General features: G+C 45.8%; 1 protein-coding gene across 1 annotated transcript in view; it reads left to right on the top strand.

Moving 5' to 3' along the window:
* The window catches only part of GFRA4 (GDNF family receptor alpha 4), a 320,254-nt gene that overhangs the window by 265,300 nt on the left and 34,941 nt on the right, over window positions 1-20,013 (top strand). The window contains exon 3 of the mRNA XM_075189927.1: window positions 19,710-19,988. Coding sequence (XP_075046028.1) covers window positions 19,710-19,988 — 279 coding nt within the window. The remainder of the gene's footprint in view (window positions 1-19,709; window positions 19,989-20,013) is intronic.

Below are 20,013 nucleotides of genomic sequence, written 5' to 3'. Positions count from 1 at the left end.
CTGAAAATGTTACTTTTATTTAGAGAGCTTAATGTTACCAGTCATTGATGCACCTTTCCTCTGTGACTTAGTCAATCATATGATTACAGACCGTAATGCAGAGAGCGGATGGGGAATAGGTGAATTAAGGACTGATGTTACATATATTAGCTTGTCAATCTCCAGCACGACAGAGAGACTATTTCACTCGGAGGAGCTGTGTGCATCAAAGTCTCTCGGTTACCGTAATGGAGCTGAAAATTGTTCCGTATTTACCAAGAAATATCACTTGCAGCTGAGAGCTTTTGCCCAGATGTAGGTGCTGCATTGATCGTCCCTCATTATTTAGCTGAGGGATTGCGGTGCATAATATAGATCTTATTCGGAGCATTCTCTGCAGAAAGGCACAGTCCTCATTTACCTATTGTGTTTGCAACTGGATTATCGAACTGGGAGCAAGTACCTGGCTTTTAAATACAAGTCATTCATTTTATTATAGCTGTGATGTAAATCTCCCACTTACAGACCCACAGCAGCTGGTCCTACAGAAGCAGATTCAGCGGAGGATCTCTGTCTTTACACTAGAAGCACATTTAGCTGTTTTCTCCTTTTGTTGGGGCTCCAAACATCACACTGATAAATGTGTTAAAGATGTTGCCACCAGCCGACAAAGCTTGTGTCTTATAGCAATGAGCGAGCCAGCAAAATGCTGATCACAATAATATTATACCCAAGGTCGTCAGGAGGAATTTCGGGCCCCGGAACAGCAACCTCTTGGGGCCCCTTCCATGTCTGACAAAGGAGGCAATGGCCACACTAGTTTTGTGGCTCCTCCCACTACACATGCAGGCCATGGGTCCTAGCAGGCTTTGTACCTGTCACCCCTCCTCCCTCTACGCCCCTAATTATACCACCTGGCGCCCCAGAGGCAGGGCCATCTTAACAACATTATGGGCTCCCGGGCAAAGCAGTGCACCGGGGCCCCTAGATATCGATATAGATATAGATATATAGATGTATACAGATACAGATACAGATATAGATATAGATATATAGAGATAGAGATAGATAGATGTACTTGCTCAGTGACCCGTGATGGTTTTTTTGCAGGTTTTTTTCTTTTGCAGGATTATTTATTCTCATTAAGAGCCGTGCCTATGGGGCCCCCTTGCCCGTGGGGCCCCCGGGCAGCTGCCCATCGTGCCCAATGGAAAAGATGGCCCTGCCCAGAGGTGGGAAACTGGGATAAACATTTCCATGCCCAGGACCTAAGCAACTTACCCACAGTCCACTGCATCTCCATTTCCTAGACTCCTTTCATTCAACTGCAAAAAAAAATTTAAACTTCACATTTTACTACTTTTTTCTACTGATGGAGAATTCTGTGCAAAAACAACACGAAATATAATACCAAAAAAAAAAAAAACAACGATCCTGAACGAAAAATAAGAAACACATGTTCCAACCAATCAGATATTCAGGAATGGTTTTACAAACTGTCCACCAGTCCTTATATGATTGGCTACAAATTGATCCAGTCAGAAGGATGGGACTAGGTGCAATACATTCCCCTGCTTTTCCCAGGCTTCTGATTGGTTAGAAGCTTTCCATCAACCAAATCAGGAGTCTCTAGGATCTGTTTATTGGTCAGTAAATTTCTCAGAAAAGTAAGAGCACATTGTACAGTTATTTTAGGTAGATTGAATGGCTGGCATGAATTAAATGCTAAATGATTAATTAAAAAGACTGGGAAGAAAATATGTAAGAATCCCTGTGTTGCCCGGAATGATTGCATGAATTGCCCTTGCAGTCCTGCTCTATTTTCCTGAGCTGACTTATCAGTCTGCCTTCGCATTGAAAGCCGGCTTACGTTCATAGGGAACAATGGGCTAGATTTATCAAACCTTTTACAAAGGAAAAGTGGAGGTGTTGCCCATAGCAACCAATCAGATTCTAGCAATCATTTTATCCAGTACATTCTGGAAAATGATAGCTTGAGTCTGATTGGCTCTTAATGGCTGCACCTCCCCTTTTCCTGTTTAGGTTTCAGAAATCTCCCCCTAAGTTCCCTAATTTGTGGTTATATCTAAACACCTGAGATCCAGAGAACATGGAACAGGACACGGACACAGATAAAGCCCTTGTATGTAAGGACAGTTGAGGACAGTTAAGCTACATACACGTTTCACATTATTTTTGTAATGCGTGTTAAAATGCAAGTCAAAGCACATATAAACTACATGTACATTGTATGTTGCTGCTGTGTTCATTCAGTGTGTTTTTCTTAACGACATAAGAACAAGACGCTATCATGTGTACACGCATCTTAACCTCTCATGCATGTCATTGCACTGACAGTATGCTTTCATCGAATCCGTTTTTACCTTTCCAACTCCCTTGATGGGCGTCAGAGATACTGAAATGGAACAAGGAGAGTTCAATGTGACGCAAACATGTACGGTCTCCAGTGGCGCACGCAGGGGGGGTTTCTAGGTCTCCAGAAACCCCCCCCTCCGCTAAAAAGTGTACCATAATAACGTCATTACGGTAATAGTGCATGCGCCGCGTTAATTTAGGCAGTAACGCCAACAATTGAATATGCCCCTTTGACTCTTAAAAGTGACACTGTTTAATTAGTGAGATGAAGCTTTATTATGTTATATATTATATATGACATATATAAAATACATATATAAAATGTCTGGAATGCAGATTTGTGAGAATAGGTGACGTTAGGTAGTTGGTGGTGCTGTGGGTTACAGAGAATTACCATCACAATGCAGTAATCTTTTCACCAGCTTCCTATGGCAGACATGACATCAGACTCTGTACCACACAATACTGCTCAGCAAGAAGTTATTCACATGCTTCTGGGAATGCGATGGTCACTTTGACCCCGTGATCTCTGCAGAGGTTTTCCATATCTCGTATAGTATTCCGTGAGATTAGGCTCTATTTTGTCAGAGTAAGCCTCTGACATAGACTAAAAGCGGCCGGGACTGTACCTGCCTGACAGTGGCTGGAACCAGCAATGTTATCACAGACTGCAGATGGAGCCGCTCTTATTGTTCCTGAAGTGTACAGAGCATATCCAATTATACCTCGGAATGTCACACTCGCTGTACAATTCAATGGCTCTGGAGGGGCAGATCGTCTCACAAAGAGGACATAAAACTGTCTGCTTAAATACTGCTTCCAGAAGGAGAAGTGCCCTTGTCCCGACCGGCCCTCCACTTAATAAATGGCTAAGACGTAGATATCTGTGCTGGGGAGCGATGGAGGAAGTTGGCTCAGATGGGATTGTAACGGTTCAGCTTTTCTGACTCTACGGGAACTTGGCTTTAAAACTAACTGTATTAGCTCAGTGAAGCGTAAATATTATATTATCACTTCTGTTGTGTCTGAAATTTGCTGCATAAACTACAAGTTAGACAGTAAAGGGGTCACTCAGAGTCGGAGGCTTGCATCAGAATCGCAGGTGGAAAATTTGCAGCACAAAAAAGCACATTATGTGTTTGTATCATACTTGCCAACTTTGGCAACCTGGGATCCGGGAGATCAGGGGGGGAGGTGAGCGTGTGGGGGCGGGACTCCGAGATGTGCGTCATTTGGCCCCGCCCCCTGAACAACTTCACACTTTTTAAGCCTCTTACAGCAGGAGCGGGGCCACAATGAGCCTAAACCCTGTCCACCGCCATTTAAGTAATGAGGGGACCAGGAACCGAAAGGTTGCCCTGTTCTCCCGGGAGTCTGGGAGGACTCCCAGAAATTTGTGAATCTCCGAAAGTAGGAAACTACGGTTTATATCGTAGTCTAGTGCTGGTTGTGGCTTTTGCAGAGGTTAATACGCGTCGTTTGTACCCTCGCATCCGGTGCAATCATGCCAAGCTCTGAGCGATGGTGATGTGAGTGAGTTCTCTGTACAGCGCTGCGGAATCACTGGCGCTATATAAATAAATGATGATGATGGTGGTGGTATTACTTTTGGAAGCACCATTTATTTTTTTAAAATTTTGTTTATTTACTTTTTTTGTATATACTGCAGAGGTCCATGCTGATGATCATCATTTTCGCCCAGGAGCAGACCAGCCGCAACAGATACACCAACTGGCCCGGAGGCGTCTCCACCGCTAAGTGGAGAGAAGTGACGTGAACACGCGTTTACTGTACATGACCTCTTCCTCCCCTGCTCTCCCTCTCCTGAGGAGGGGCAAGTCAGGGATTATTATTACTACGCAAGCAAAGCGTAATATGGGCACAGTGATGCACATTTGTCATGTCCATCTAAGGTAAATACCATATAAATATACCTCTTGACTGTCCCGTTTGCAGCGGGACAGTCCCGAACATAGGGCTCTCCTCTGTCCCGCCCAGGGAGATGTTTGAGGGAAGGGAGATATCTAATGGGCAGCGCTAGACAGCATCCTGGGGATGTGGCCATGACCCCATAGCAACATGACCTATCTGGCCATGACCCCATCGCGACATGACCTATCTGGCCATGACTCCATAGCGACATGACCTATCTGGCCATGACCCCATAGCGACATGACCTATCTGGCCATGACCCCATAGCGACATGACCTTTCTGGCCATGACCCCATAGCGAGATGACCTTTCTGGCCATGACTCCATAGCGACATGACCTTTTTGGCCATGATACCATAGCGACATGACCTATCTAGCCATGACCCCATAGCGACATGATCTATCTGGCCATAACCCCATAGCTACATGACCTTTCTGGCCTCGACCCCATAGCGACATGACCTATCTGGCCATGACCCCATAGCAACATGACCTATCTGGTCATGACCCCATCGCGACATGACCTATCGTGCTGTGGCCACGCCCCATTGTAGTGTGGACACGCCCCCTGTCCCGCTGCTGCGGACTTGCATTATGGGGGGTATGCAGAAATGGCAATAGGAGACTTCAGTCACTGGTATTATTAGTGCAGATTAATAAATGCCATTGCAGCACCAAATACAAGAGGTTAAATAATAGAGTAGAGTTCACCTGGGTTCCAGGACACCATATATGTAAACTTGCCAACTCTCCCGGAATGTCCGGGAGACTCCCGCATTTTGCGAGAGTCTCCCGGTGTGGCAATCTCCAGAATTCTGCCCACTTCACTAGGAAGTGCCCAACTTCCTAGTGAAGTGGGCAGAATTAGATCCCAAATGCCGCGATTCCCGGTGAATCGCGGCGTTTGCCCCCCTCTGTCAAATGAGGTGGATGCGTCATGACGTCACAGGGGCGGGGCCAAAATGCCGCGATTTTGGCCGTCCCGCCCCCCTCACGCTCCCCTCCACTGGTTGGCTCCCGGAAGGGAGCTGAAGAAAGTCGGCAAGTATGCATATATGGTGTGGATAAAATGTCACTGTATTCAAAAGAGACTTTAGGAATAGAACCACACAACCATGTGTGTGTGGATGATGACATCCTCCTTATTGACTCCTATGTCAACATACGGGACCCAGGCGGCATATAGTGCTGTAAAGTTGTGAGTGAGCTTGTATTACCAGCATGTATGCTGTGCTCGGTATCTTGCACTCCCCGCTCCGGGCTCTCTTATTCAGTGTTGGAATTTGTCAGCCCGCCTGCGGCCTGATTGAATGTAAAAGCATATAGCGCTGGATAGTTAAAAATGAGCTTGTATTTCCAGCTTGTGCGCTTTGTTTGGCACTCCCCACTTAGGGTTCTCCTATCCGATATTAGAGTCCTTCAGCCCGCCTACGGTAGTGATATGATGTAAGGGCGTGTATTGACAACCCGTGTGTCGGAGTCAGCGTCCTCCACTCGCAGCTTAGAGATATGTCCGTATATGCTGGGAATAAACCAAATGTAACAGCATAAATGGTAGTAAAATTGTAGTCCTACCCCGGGGTATGTAGAATAGAGGATGTCCGGATCTCCAGATCTCCAATGTGTAACGTCCAGTGTGTGTAATCTGCAGTCTGCCTGACGCGTTTCTCGGCAATTTATTGCCGTTTCATCAGAGGCAAAAGGTCTAATCCATTCTAAATAAACTATTTAACACCAATCTCTATAAGTATTAGGGATTGCTTACTAATTTAGCGCAAACAGAAGACGTTCTGTAACTCAGAGTAACCAATCAGATATTAGCTTTCAATTGTCTAACTACACTAGACTGGTAAAAGCTGATACTTGATTGGCTGCTTTAGACTACACAATGTAATTTGCTCTTTGTTCCATTTTATTTAAGGGATGCATGCCCACAGCAGAATCATAATATTTACTTCTATTGGCCAAGAGGCTCAGCAGCAGCAGGGCACATCACCTTGAAGAGGTGTCACGTGATTGGATGTTAGTATCATGTGAGCAACTGGCATCCAATCATGTGACACCTTCACAGGTAGGTTCCTCTTTTGCGGAGCCTCCATGTCAACCCACTTTAAATAAACCTAATATATTCTAGTTAACAGCTTTTACTCAGTGCTAATCATAAATGTTTGAAAAGAAATATATCAGATATAAATAATAGTATGATTTCGTAAAAGAACTGAAAAGCTGGTGGTGCGGCTTTCACCATCTTTCTGTATTTGTTCTACTAAACATAACCTTCAGTTCTGGGAATATAATGGACTTATAAGAGTGATTTTCATGTCTCTCTCCACAGTTCCTAACAATGAGACCTCTTATTGTTTTGCTTTTCTGAGCAATGCTATTGTTCAAGGAAAGAGCATCGCTTCTTAGAAATGAAAATAAACGTGATATTGTGACACAATGAATAACTTATTCTTGATATAATCACATTTAGATTTTCCATTAAATAACGGGGAGATTAAGTAAAAGGCGGAATAGCCAGAATTACGGAACGTCGGATAGAGATAGTTTGCTAGAGCGCCCTCTGCTGCTTGGTGTCTTGAGTGAAGCCCAGCAAGCTTCAGTCAAGACACCAAGCAGCAGAGGGCGCTGCAGGGAGCAAAATCATTCAGGCGTTCCGGCATTCCGGTTAACACCCACAACCCATAACAGGTAAGTTACTAACCTTATAATATGCATGCACGTAACACAGTTTTAATTGCACAGAGATCCGTATATGTCTGTGGAGGATAGGATACGCCCACGCGTACCTTCATTCTAGGTTGTGGTGCTGTTGGATCTCTCTCCCCTTCTACGGGACTGGCTGGAAAATGCGCATAGTGGAAAGAGCAAAAAAACATTACTTCAATGTCAATTCTACTACCACTTCCGCACCAGATGGATATGGTTGGGGCGGTGTTTGTGACAATCATGGGAGTGGCTTATACAAATCAAGACGGGGCCTATCTTATTCCAAATTTTGCTTAGATAAATGCTGGGAGATATGACAAAGATCAACTCCATTTCGAATGGGACAATAAATATGCACTCCCTGGGAGTTTGGTGCATTTACATAGTGTTCCCTTACTCCCTATAAATGCAGTCTCTTAATCCCTTAAATCTCATTTAAATAATCCCATAACACACACAGGAAGATAAGCTCCTCCCATCCGCCCCTCCCAGCATGCCCATATTACCATATGCAAAATGTATGCAAATTGGGCGCAATTGTGCAAGTTGGATTGGGCTGAAGCAAATTCATTTATTCGCTTTCGCAAAGGACCCTATTTGCATGTATTGACCGCTCTCTCAATATCTGCTAATATACTCAGCAAAATAAACGGGGGGAAAACGGTTAATAGTTTATTAAACAAAGTAAATATGTCGCAGTAGTCGGCCGGGGAGAATAATAAAGGCAGAATCTCAGATATCATTAACACGCAGGAGGAGGTTTAATTCAAATAACTTGTTTAAAACTATACATAATTAATGTATATTCAACAAATATATAATTAAGACTGTAAGTGGCGTTCTGAGTTCTCATGTGTACTATTTGGGGGTGGCGTGTTCTATATTTAATGAGCCCTGGTGTGCAGTCAGCAGCCGGGCTGCCAGATCCATATTGATAATAGGATTTCATGACTCTTGACACATTCACCATCCAGCTCTCTCCTCTGCTATTGTTTGCGTCCGGCTCTCTGTTAAGCTGTACTTACATGAACAGCAGAACGTTTTTCCCTCCGTGCATTATAGGACTCAATGAAGGATTTAAAGAACTAGCAAAACCCAAATAGTTTCACATCCAGGACCATAGTCAGGCGGCTGAGAGAAGGACAGAAGATCTTGCTCGGCTGCTATCATTGTGTTTGCAGATGGGTTAGTAATTTTGCAGAAAGGGGGAGCGACTGGTAGAAGTGGGGCAGAGAATTGTGTAGGGGCAGGGAGCAGTTACTGGTGGAAGTGGGCCAGTGAGTTCTGTAAAGGAGGGATTGAGGAGAGGAAGTGGTGTTATGAGTTATGTACGGGCTCATAGGTAGAAGTAGGGCAAGGATTTCTGTAGGGGGTCACTGTTGGAAGTAGGGTATGAAGTTCTGTAGGGGGTCACTGGTGAAAGTGGGGTATGGAGTTAAGTAGGAGGTCACTGGTGGAAGTGGGGTATGGAGTTCTGTAGGGGGTCACTGGTGGAAGTGGGGTATGGAGTTCTGTAGGGGGTCACTGGTGGAAGTGGGGTATGGAGTTCTGTAGGGGGTCACTGGTGGAATTGGGGTATGGAGTTCTGTAGAGGGTCACTGGTGGAAGTGGGGTATTGTGTTCTGTAGGGGGTCACTGGTGGAAGTGGGGAATGGAGTTCTGTAGGGGGTCACTGGTGGAAGTGGGGAATGAGTTCTGTAGGGGGTCACTGGTGGAAGTGGGGTATGGCGTTCTGTAGGGGGTCACTGGTGGAAGTGGGGAATGGAGTTCTGTAGGGGATCACTGGTGGAAGTGGGGAATGAGTTCTGTAGGGGGTCACTGGTGGAAGTGGAGTATGGCGTTCTGTAGGGGGTCACTGGTAGAAGAGGGGTATGGCGTTCTGTAGGGGGTCACAGGTGGAAGTGGGGTATGGCGTTCTGTAGGGGGTCACAGGTGGAAGTAGGGTATGTACATGTACCAGGGAACATGGCTTCTAGTAAGTAATTTTTCATTGTCCTTTATTTTCTTTTGCTCACAATAGTATAGGTTCCTCCTGGTGGTGCTGGACACATACCTGGTTAGCACTAGATACGACCATGGGTGGCGCTAGACCCACCGCTTGGCCAAAGCAGAACACACCCCCATAAGAGGCACACCACACTATGTGTGGCACCTAGGTGTTACTTGCAGAATCTCCCTGGTATGATTTTTACATATGCCCAATAAACTGCCATACAAACTCAAGATTAATCAGTAACTGTTGTCTCCCACAGTCAATCAGGTAACACTTTTATCCAAATTTCATCCATTTTCGTGTAAACTCCAAACATTTTTGGGACTGCCATTTGGGACTGTCCCACCGAAATGTGGACATTTGGGAGGCATGCCTGTGTTGGTCTGATGAGTTCTGCATAGCAAGCTCCCAGACATCCTTCACTTCCCTGGTCAGGAGAGAAAGATGGCTGCTCCACATGGGTTTTTTATAGCATCTCCCAGCAGCCTTAACATTCCTGGAGCTGGATGGGATATAAAGTCTTTTGTCCAGCAATGTACCTGATTAAAAATCTCCAGCATATCTATAGGAGAATACATAGGGAACATCAGCGGTTACATCAATATTTGTTCTTATTCTGCTTTTTACAGACAACTGCACAGTAGCTTTCTATTTTCCCTATGTGTCCAGGGGTAAAAGCAGGATTTGTAGAGGGGGGTTTCCACACCACGCCGCCAGTGGGCCTGACCAGCATGCATGGGGGCGTGGCTATAATTTTAGACAGTGCTTGGCTGCTCTCCAACTATTCCTATCCCCATAATATACATGGGCAATGCTGCGTACACTACTGTTAGGTGCACACAGCTCTCCCTTTTCAAGCAGAGCTGTGTGAAGCGGAAGTAGGGTCCAGCCACCTTAATTATACAGTGCCCCAGGTTTGGAGGGGGGAAACCCCCCCCCCCCCCAGGGTTTGCCTATTATGTCCAACTAAGCAGCAGTAGGAAAACAACCTTAAATATTGTATTCAATTGTTGCCCGTTATACAACTACTATTGCATGAAATATAGACCAAAAGTCTCAGACATATTAATAATGCACAACAGGGGAAAAAGCTCATTCTCAGTGACATTTTTCTATGAACAGTTTAGGCGTAAGCATAATTGAATTTGTTTTTCTGAGACTCAGACGAAAAATGTCCAGCAATATTTTTTAAACCTACTGTACAAGTTCAACGCAGCATCCTCTCCACTATATTCTACAGGGTAACGTAACACAAAGTATAAGAGACGGACACAAAAGTACAACAATTATTTAAAGGTGACCTTATCCGTAGCTGGCCGTGAGGTCAAGGGAACATGAAATAGTGTGGTACAGTCAACGAAGCGTGCCTGCTCTCTAGTACAACCTTCCTAACTGATAAAAAGATGGTAAAATATAATCCCAGTGTAGGAAACATATTATGTGCAGTGGAACATGTTAAAAGATCTCTGTAGATTAATTGTACTAGGAAAGGACGACGGTAAAGACGAGTGGAATTTTTCAAAACAGTTCCGTAAAATATCCGCCAAGTTCTGCATTTGCAAAATATAAAGTTTCCAAAAAGCTGAGGATGTGGCAAAAGTTCCAAAGAGAATTGAATAACAGACAGAATGGGGTTATCTACTATATAAAAGCCTAGTGGCGTGTGTCTGTGTGTGGAAAAAAAAAACAAGCTGCAGCGCCACCTGCTGGGCGAAGTTTTACACTGACCTACTAAATTCTTAGTGTGTGTGGGGGAAAAAACTCAGAAGGGGCTGAAATTTGCTGCAGCGCCACCTGCTGGGCGGAGTTATACACTGACCTACTAAATTCTTAGTGTGTGTGGGAAAAAACTCAGAAAGGGCTGAAATTTGGTATACTAAGATGTTTTTAATTTGTTCATTTAATTTGTTAATTGTTAAAAGTGTTTATAAAGATTTTAAAACAATATATATATATTTCTTGAAGGAGAAGTGACAGTTGGGAGTGGTTGGTGGTTGCCTGGGGTGACAGTTGGGAGTGGTTGGTGGTTGCCAGGGGTGACAGTTGGGAGTGGTTGGTGGTTGCCGGGGGTGACAAAGCAAGAGGAGCGTGACACTCAGGACCGCTGAGAGAGATCCCTGTGTCTGGATAGACATCTGGATAGATGTGGCAATAAAGATGAAGGATGAGGTGATGGAGAAAAATGATGAGGTGGTGACATGTGGACAAAACCACTTTAAAAAAGGGCGCTTACGTCGGGAAGTAACGCTCTCCCCCTGAGGAGGCAAATGCATGACAAGAACCTTTTTAACACCTTAAGTAGCTTGATTTGACTAGAATGCACGAGTATCATGCACGGGTTAACTTATGTAGGATATATATTAAAAGGTTAGGGTAGATATGCAGGGAGCTATCTAACTGTATTAGATGATACAAATTCTTCTCAAGAGGTGATATTCGCTAGAACTGTAATTGTAAAAATATGATATAGATGTAAAGAGACCCAAGGTGGAAGACAATAATTAAATATGCACTAGGTCTTAAAATCAGATATATAAGAGGACACAGTAGTTAGGAGGGTGGTTGTTATCTAGTAAACCAGGTCTGGCCAACCAGGTTGGTGGCTTCTCCCAATATGCAGGCAGGCCAGGGAACTCTGTACCTCCTCTCCTCTTTTCACTAGGGACTGATGATATCACTGAAGTGCAAAATATTCATTAGCATGCATCTTATGAATTTACTTTCAACTAGTGACATCACTGAGGTGCTTTGTGGCGGCAGCCATTTTGTGTGAGACAATATTTATCAGGGGAGGAGGTCCCAGGATTCCCCAGCAGGACGGTTCCCTCGTGGAGGCAAGTTTGTGTATGCCCTGGATAGGGGGAGAGCCCACAGAGCAAAGACCCCTACAGAAAAGGGGGGTCGCTGCCAAAGCAGCATGGCTGCATCCCAGGGACGTAACTAGGGCTGTGCGACAGGGGCGACCGCCCAGGGCGCAACCCTGAAGGGGGGCGCAATTTGGAATACTTTAGGTTCATTTGGTTAAAATTGAGGGCTAGGGGGGCGGCATTTGTCTTTCTCACCCCAGCCGCTAGAATTCTAAGTTACGGCCAGTGCATCCAAAGAGGGCAAGGAGACCCCCAACCCTCGATAGAGGGACCCTCATAACAAAGAAGAGCCCTTAGAGAGAAGGGAAAGCCCAAATAGACCCCATAAAGAGAAACGGGGGATCACTGAAAGAGTCAGCGTGGTGCAGGGCCGTCTTTCCCATAGGGCACAATGGGCAGGTGCCCAGGGGCCCTGCAGCAAAGGGGGGCCCGTCAGAGGAAGCCAAAAAAAAAAAACTTGGAAAAAGAAAAGAAGAAAATACTTACCGTGCTGTCAGCTGGTGATCCGGCTCCCTCCCTGGTCTCCTCCTCCGTCGCGCCGGCAGTGCATGTCGGGCGTGACATCATCATGCCCACCTGACATCCATTGCGGAGCGCGACGGAGGAGGAGACCAGGGAGGGAGCCGGATCACCAGCTGACAGCACGGTAAGTATTTTCTTCTTTTCTTTTTCCAGGTTTTTTTTTTTGGGCTTCCTCCGACGGGCCCATATATATAATCCTTTTTTTTTTTTTTTGTATATATAGGGGCCCCGGTGTACTGCTGTGCCCGGGGGCCCAAGATGGTCTTAAGAGGGCCCTGGCGTGGTGCACTATATGTAAGGAGACTCTAGAGAAGAAAGACTTTATAATTGTAATTGTATTGACCACTGATGCTGTGCAACTGAACAGTAAACAGTAAACTGCTTGGCACTGTAACTACACTGGCAGTCTAAACTTGTGTGTGGAGATGGGAACTGTCTTATTAACATCAGACATGTTTAAGCTTTGTACAGGAGGAGTATGGAGAAATGTGTTCTGCAACCATATCCATATTGACCCTTTAAGAACTGTGCTGGAGGGGACGACCTGAATATATTTGCTTTGTCTGCTTATTATCTGCAAATAAACAAAGAACTTATCTGGTGATAAAGAGGGTCTGGTGCCCAACTCACTGTTCACCTATTGCACTGAATCACCATGCAACGTCACTTATATCCACACTGTAAGGACATTGCTGTAAGACCTGCACGTTCAGGGACCCTCTGGTCACGTATGCCCACGCCCTAGAGCTAGCCAGGGCAAAGACGAAAAAAGTGCGCTACTTATCTTACCTATAACACACACGATGGCAGGAGTTACAGTATATTGTCCTTAAATCTTTCTTTAAATACCAATATACAATTTGGTCTGATGCTGCCATATCTCACAACTATAGACTATAACAATCTTTTTTTTAAGGAGTTCTTGACTAAGGTCTGAGCTACGTGGTGCTTTCAATCATCATCTCCTGCTCATCCCGCCTCATACTTGTTTTTTATCCAATTAGGTCGCTGGAATGTTTACAGCAAAACAGACAGTGACCCGTCCAGTTGTGTAAGTGAGGACGTAATGGGGCTGTGCTGTGATGCGAGGAGGTGAATCGAGCCAACTGGGAAAGCCAGATAACTGGACTGGAGCAGGAGTGTAGCTAAAACGTGTCTCTGGGACACAAACCACATTCATGTGTCAAAGGTCAAAAACTTTCCGTACAGTCATTTCTGTGTAGAGCAAATCAGTATAGCATGTGTGTGTTGATGAAAAGAGGTTGAAAACCTGGCGAAAAAAGGGTATGGTCATGCCATGCTGAGGGAGAAGAGCAGCACGGTGGCCTAGTGGGCAACACAGTGGCTCATACTTGCCAACTCTCCCGGAACGTCCGGGAGACTCCCGCATCTCCCTGATCTGCCCACTTCCTAGTGAAGTGGGCAGAATTTGGTTCAAACGCCGCGATTCACCGGGAATCGCAGCGTTTGGCCCCGCCCCCGCTGTAAAATGACGCGATTTGCGTCATAACGTCACGGGGCGGGGCTAAAATGACGCGATTTTCGGGGCCCCGCCCCCTACACGCCCACCTCATCCTGGCAGCTCCCGGCAGAACCATTTTAAATGTTGGCAAGTATGCAGTGGCTTAGTGGGAAACACGGTGGTCTAGTGGTTAGCACTTCTGCCTCACAGCACTGGGGTCATGAGTTCAATTCCTGACCATGGCCTTATCTGTGAGGAGTTTGTATGTTCTCCCCATGTTTGCGTGGGTTTCCTCCAGGTGCTCTGGTTTCCTCCCACACTCCTAAAAACATACTAGTAGGTTAATTGGCTGCTATTGAATTGACCCTAGTCTGTGTCTGTCTGTGTATGTATGTTAGGGAATTTAGACTGTAAGCTCCAATGGGGCAGGGACTGATGTGAATGAGTTCTCTGTACAGCGCTGCTGAATTGGTGGCGCTATATAAATAGCTGATGATGATGACGATGATCCTATTGGGAATTCTGAAGGCTGGACCTCCCAATTAGAAGAAAACCCTGCAGTGAATGGAATATACCTCCCAAAGTTCTGCCATTCAGGATGACCGTACAGTCCCCTCATTTCAGGACTGTCCCGCTTAAATTGGGACACTTGGGAGGTATCAGGACAGCAGTGTAATGATGGGAGCTCTTGTGACACTGACGCAGGAAGATTGTGGTGTCAAACGTATCCCCCTGTATGACACAGAGTTCATGCATCCAACTTGTTCATCCTGTTTTGATGAATTGCGCCAGCAGTGACCCAACTGCAGCAGCCACAGGTGTGGGCACACGCCCGGGTTATAGAAACAGCCCTAATACAAATAAAATACAGTTTTACTTGTTTAATTCAAAACACAGTAATTTCAGAGGACGTTCATTGCTCTCTATATGTACACTAGATATCTACCCAAGGCAGCTACTAGTCAGGGAAGAGATAGTAGACCTAGGGCTAGAGTTACTAAGCTGCGGGTTTGAAAAAGTGGGGATGTTGCCTATAGCAACCAATCAGATTCTAGCTTTCATTTATTTAGTACCTTCTACAAAATGATAGCTAGAATCGGATTGGTTGCTATAGGCAACATCCCCACTTTTTAAAACCCGCAGCTTAGTAAATCTAGCCCCTAATGTCAATCTGTATGTATTACAAATATGTTACTTTGATATACATGAAAAGATCCCTCATATACGGAATTGTATTGATTTAATACGTTTTTAATCCTGTTACCGGTATATACATTGTGATTTATTTTGGTGAGTTTATTTGTCAGAATCCTGTTTTTTGGCTACAGTCTCTGGCCCCATAAAATCCCTATACTATGTCTCTCCTTTGCATCTAATGCTATCCCACTGTGGTTAATTAGATATGTGGCTGTAAAGGGTAATAGCACAGATTTATAATTGAAGCACATTCAGTGTAACTCTGTAAAGAAACACTACATTTTTAATTCTGGAAAATGCATTTTTCATGCTTCACAGTCTCAACTGGCGAAGACATTAGCAATTCCTGTGTGTTCCCCGCACACAGCGTGCAGGGTAGACGTGACTTGCCAAAGCCGCGGCCCCACTTCCAAGACCCAGGATCTGCCTCCAACGCCTTCCTATTGCTGACATCCGTATCAAACACAGGCACAAATCAGCCAGCGATTGAAATTCATTGCTGTAAATTCACCAGAGATAGGTTTTTACTATGTGTGTGGACTGAACACACACACAATACTAATTATGTGTGTATATGTATAGAAGATAGCGCACACCTGGATGCCAACTTATCTCATTCAAGCCTTTTGCTTTGTTTTAGACTAACACTAGTGTATTATAAAGAATAAGGTACCCTCTCACTCTAAAATCAAAAGGATATTAGAAGTTACTTGGCGATTTCTAATACAAGTCCATTAATTGTAATACCTATAGTGCAGTGGTTCCCAAACTTTTTCAGTTTGCGGCACCCTTAGAGTCTCCAAATTTTTTCAAGGCACCCCTCCAAAATAATTACTGAGCAGTCCTGTTTTAGAAGTAGTTGGGTCAAAAAATTGTAATAAGTATTTAGGTCACGACAGAAATACTTATTTAGTTGTATGCAAAAATGCCCCTCTGCATCCAGACACTCTGCCCCCTCTGCAACCAGGCACACTGCCCCCTCTGCATCCAGGCACACTGCCCCCCTCTGCATCCAGGCACACTGCCCTCTCTCACGTTGCCCCCTCTGCCCTCTCCTCTGCCCTCTGTCACGCTGTACCCTCCTCTGCCCTCTCTCATGCTATCACCCTCCTCTGCCCTCTGTCACGCTATCACCCTCCTCTGCCCTCTCTCACGCTGTCACCCTCCTTTGCCATCTGCCCTCCTCCTCTGCCATCTGTACCCCTCCTCTGCCATCTGTCCCCCTCCTCTGCCCTCTGTCCTCCTCCTCTGCCCTCTGTCCCCCTCTTCTGCCATCTGCCCTCCTCTGCTCTCTGTCCCCTTCCTCTGCCATCTGCCCTTCTCCTCTGCTCTCTGTCCCCCTCCTCTGCCATCTGTCCCCCTCCTCTGCCATCTGTCTCCCTCCTCTGCCATCTGCCCTCCTCCTCTGCCATCTGCTCTCCTCCTCTGCTCTCTGTCCCCTTCCTCTGCCATCTGCCCTCCTCCTCTGCCATCTGCCCTCCTCCTCTGCTCTCTGTCCCGCTCCTCTGCCATCTGCCCTCCTCTTCTGCTCTCTGTCCCTCTCCTCTGCCATCTGTCCCCCTCCTCTGCCATCTGTCCCCCTCCTCTGCCATCTGCCCTCCTCCTCTGCTCTCTGTCCCCCTCCTTTGTCCCCCTCCTATGCCATCTGTCTCCCTCCTCTGCCATCTGCCCTCCTCCTCTGCTCTCTGTCCCCCTCCTCTGCCATCTGCCCTCCTCTGCCATCTGTCCCCCTCCTCTGCCCTCTGTCCCCCTCCTCTGCCATCTGCCCTCCTCCTCTGCTCTCTGTCCCCCTCCTCTGCCATCTGCCCTCCTCCTCTGCTCTCTGTCCCCGTCCTCTGTCCCCCTCCTCTGCCATCTGTCTTCCTCCTCTGCCATCTGCCCTCCTCCTCTGCTCTCTGTCCCCCTCCTCTGCCATCTGTCTTCCTCCTCTGCCATCTGCCCTCCTCCTCTGCCCTATGTCCCCCTCCTCTGCCATCTGCCCTCCTCCTCTGCTCTCTGTCCCCCTCCACTGCCATCTGTCTTCCTCCTCTGCCATCTGCCCTCCTCCTCTGCCCTATGTCCCCCTCCTCTGCCATCTGCCCTCCTCCTCTGCTCTCTGTCCCCCTCCTCTGCCATCTGCCCTCCTTCTCTGCCATCTGTCCCCCTCCTCTGCCATCTGCCCTCCTCCTTTGCCCCGCGCCAGGCGCCAGCTATAAAAAAAAGAAAGCAAACAAAAACTTACCAATCCGAGCGGCGCTAGGACCCAGCAGCCTCCTCTCTCGCGGAGCTGTCACTGACGTCGATATTTAGTGACAGCTGCGGGAGAGAGGAGGCTGCTGGGTCCAAGCGCCGCGTGGATTGGTAAGTTTCTGTTTGCTTTCTTTTTTCTAGGGCTGGCCCACGGCACCCCAGTGACAGCACTGCGGCACCCCTGGGAGCCGCGGCGCACACTTTGGGAACCGCCGCTATAGTGTATACATTAAAGATGGGTGGGCTCGGTTTCCCGTAAACCGAACCCACTCGAACTTAGGGGATCCGAGTATCGGCTCGGTACTTTCGCGCCTATTCGGATTCCAAAATGAAGCAAAACGTCATTGTGACGTCGTTGGATCTCACGGGTTTTGGAATCTATAAATACCGCCCTCCGCCCTTCTGTGTCCTTCAGAAAGGGACACAGAAGGGGTAGCTTAGAGTGTAGAGCAGTTGGGCAGGCAAATAGATAGAATTGAAAGAGGACGGTGGTAGCAGTGTTAAAGAAAGTAATCAGTGACATTCAGGAGAGCTCCATAGTTCCAGTGTTAAATCTCATTGCTGAAAAATACAAATAATAGTGCTTACAGGGTTGATGTAATTCTGCAGTCCAATTCTACAGTGTTATATAGGTAACACACAGAAAGGAGAGCTGTGTTGGTAATTCTCATTGCAGAAATACAACTACTAGTCCTTGCAGGCTTCTCTTCTAAATATGCACAAAAAAGTGCATGGTGTTATATACACCCAAAGAGAAGAGCTCCATTGCTCCATTGCTAATTGTCATTGCTGAAATATAAATACTAGGCCTTGCAGGCTTTTCTTCTGACTTTACTTTTTTGCCACTGCTGTGTGGCAATGTGTCCTAGATGTGCTAGGAACTGCCGTGTGTTTGAGTCATTGCTCTGTCGCTTACCATCCAGCCAGGTCGCTGCAGTATTTGTCTGAAAGTGTATGAAAATAATATTGATATCTGTGAGGTGGTCAAAATTGACTGCAAATGGCTTGAAATGAGTGTTATTGAGGTTAATAATAATGTAGGATCAAAAAAAGAGTAAAATTATGTGATTTTAGCATATTTTAGCAATTTTTCTAAAAAAATACAAAACCAAAACACACAAGGGCGGTTTTGCCAAAACCAAAACCAAAACACGAAGCTAATCCAGATCAAAAACCAAAACCACTTCACGGGGGTCAGTGAGCATCTCTAGTTTATGTACACATATCATCGTATATCTCTTGCTAAATTATTAAATGAACTTGGATTACAATTGATATTCATACATCTCTTTCCATGTTAATTAATACACTATTATCTTATCTTAAAGTGTATTGTTTTGAATAAGAGCATACCTGGCCAACAGTCTATGTTTTTTGCAAAAGTCTTGACATTGGCTCAAATGGGCGAGGGCAGGGCCACCAAGAGGATTTTCAGGCAGCTTCTGGGGACACTTCCATAGCCATTAAATGGGCGTGACCACCCTAGGTTAGTGGCTCCTCCCACCAGAGAGGCAGAATCCTGTTGTTCCAGCCCTATTGCTGACAACAATGGGTGTTATTCTGAAGATAGCTGTTTATGTTTCGCTCTATACATGAAAGCACTACGGACGGCGGTTTGATCCACAGGCGCGTCCACGTGCCTTTGCGTGGAGCCTATTTAACAAGTATGGCAGTACTATGTATGTACCTACGCAATACCACTTCCTTATCATCTTGTTAGGGTGAAGAATAAATACTTTACTATTTAAATGAAGCATTTTTTTTAATGTGTAAGTTGTTTTTTAAATATATTATTATTTTTTTTATTATTTTTTTTGCGCATGATCAGCAGAGATTAGCTCGCAAAGCAGCAGGTTAACTCCTGCAGCTCCCGGCCAGCTAAGTAGCCCTCCGCTACCCCGGCCATATTTGTTTGATAAATTGCAACGATATGGAATTTATCACTGCGTTAAGCAGAGATAAAAGGTCGGCCTTATCTCCATTGATAAATAGACCCCTTGGGCTTAATGTGTATTCATAAGTATTCAGACCCCTGTGAGAAAATGATGGATTCACAGCTTGTGGCACAGGGCAGTTTTCTTGTCTGACGAAAGAGGGTAAAATAAGTATCTTTCTCCTGCCCGACCCACAGATGGAGCAGACTTTAGTTCACAGATGTGCTGTTGTTGCAGCCTGCCAGCCATACAATCCGTTTAATCCAATAGAAAAGCGTGTTCATCTCCAACTGATGATAATGATGAACTAAAGGCTTGCTCACTTTTAGGTTTATTATTGTATAGTTCTTAAGATGTAAAAAAAAACAACTCAAAAATGTTCTGTGAACCTTAATATATGGTCATTTCTCAAATGCTCACTATAATGGACAATGTCAGCATTATCCAGTTTCTCCAGTCTACATTCCACAGATTTGATGGTTTTTGTCATGTTTGCTCATTTGCAGAGAGGACAGCGGGCTCCACGTCTTCAAGCAGAGACTGTCTACAAGCCGGAGAAGCCTGCAAGAATAATCCCGGCTGCAGCTTCAATTTACGAACGCTGCGCCAATGCATAGCAGGGAACGGGGCCAACAAACTGGCACCCAATGCCAAGAACCAGTGCAAGCGTACTGTAGACGCCCTTCAGTCCAGCCAGCTGCACGGCTGCAAGTGCAAGCGAGGGATGAAGAAGGAAAAGAACTGCCTGAATATATATTGGAGCATTCACCACACCCTGATGGAAGGTCAGTGTGGATTGCTGCTGTTCAG

Source organism: Mixophyes fleayi, chromosome 1 (assembly GCF_038048845.1).
Source record: "Mixophyes fleayi isolate aMixFle1 chromosome 1, aMixFle1.hap1, whole genome shotgun sequence".
Lineage (NCBI taxonomy): Eukaryota > Metazoa > Chordata > Amphibia > Anura > Limnodynastidae > Mixophyes > Mixophyes fleayi.
This window is presented reverse-complemented; position numbering and strand designations above follow the sequence as displayed.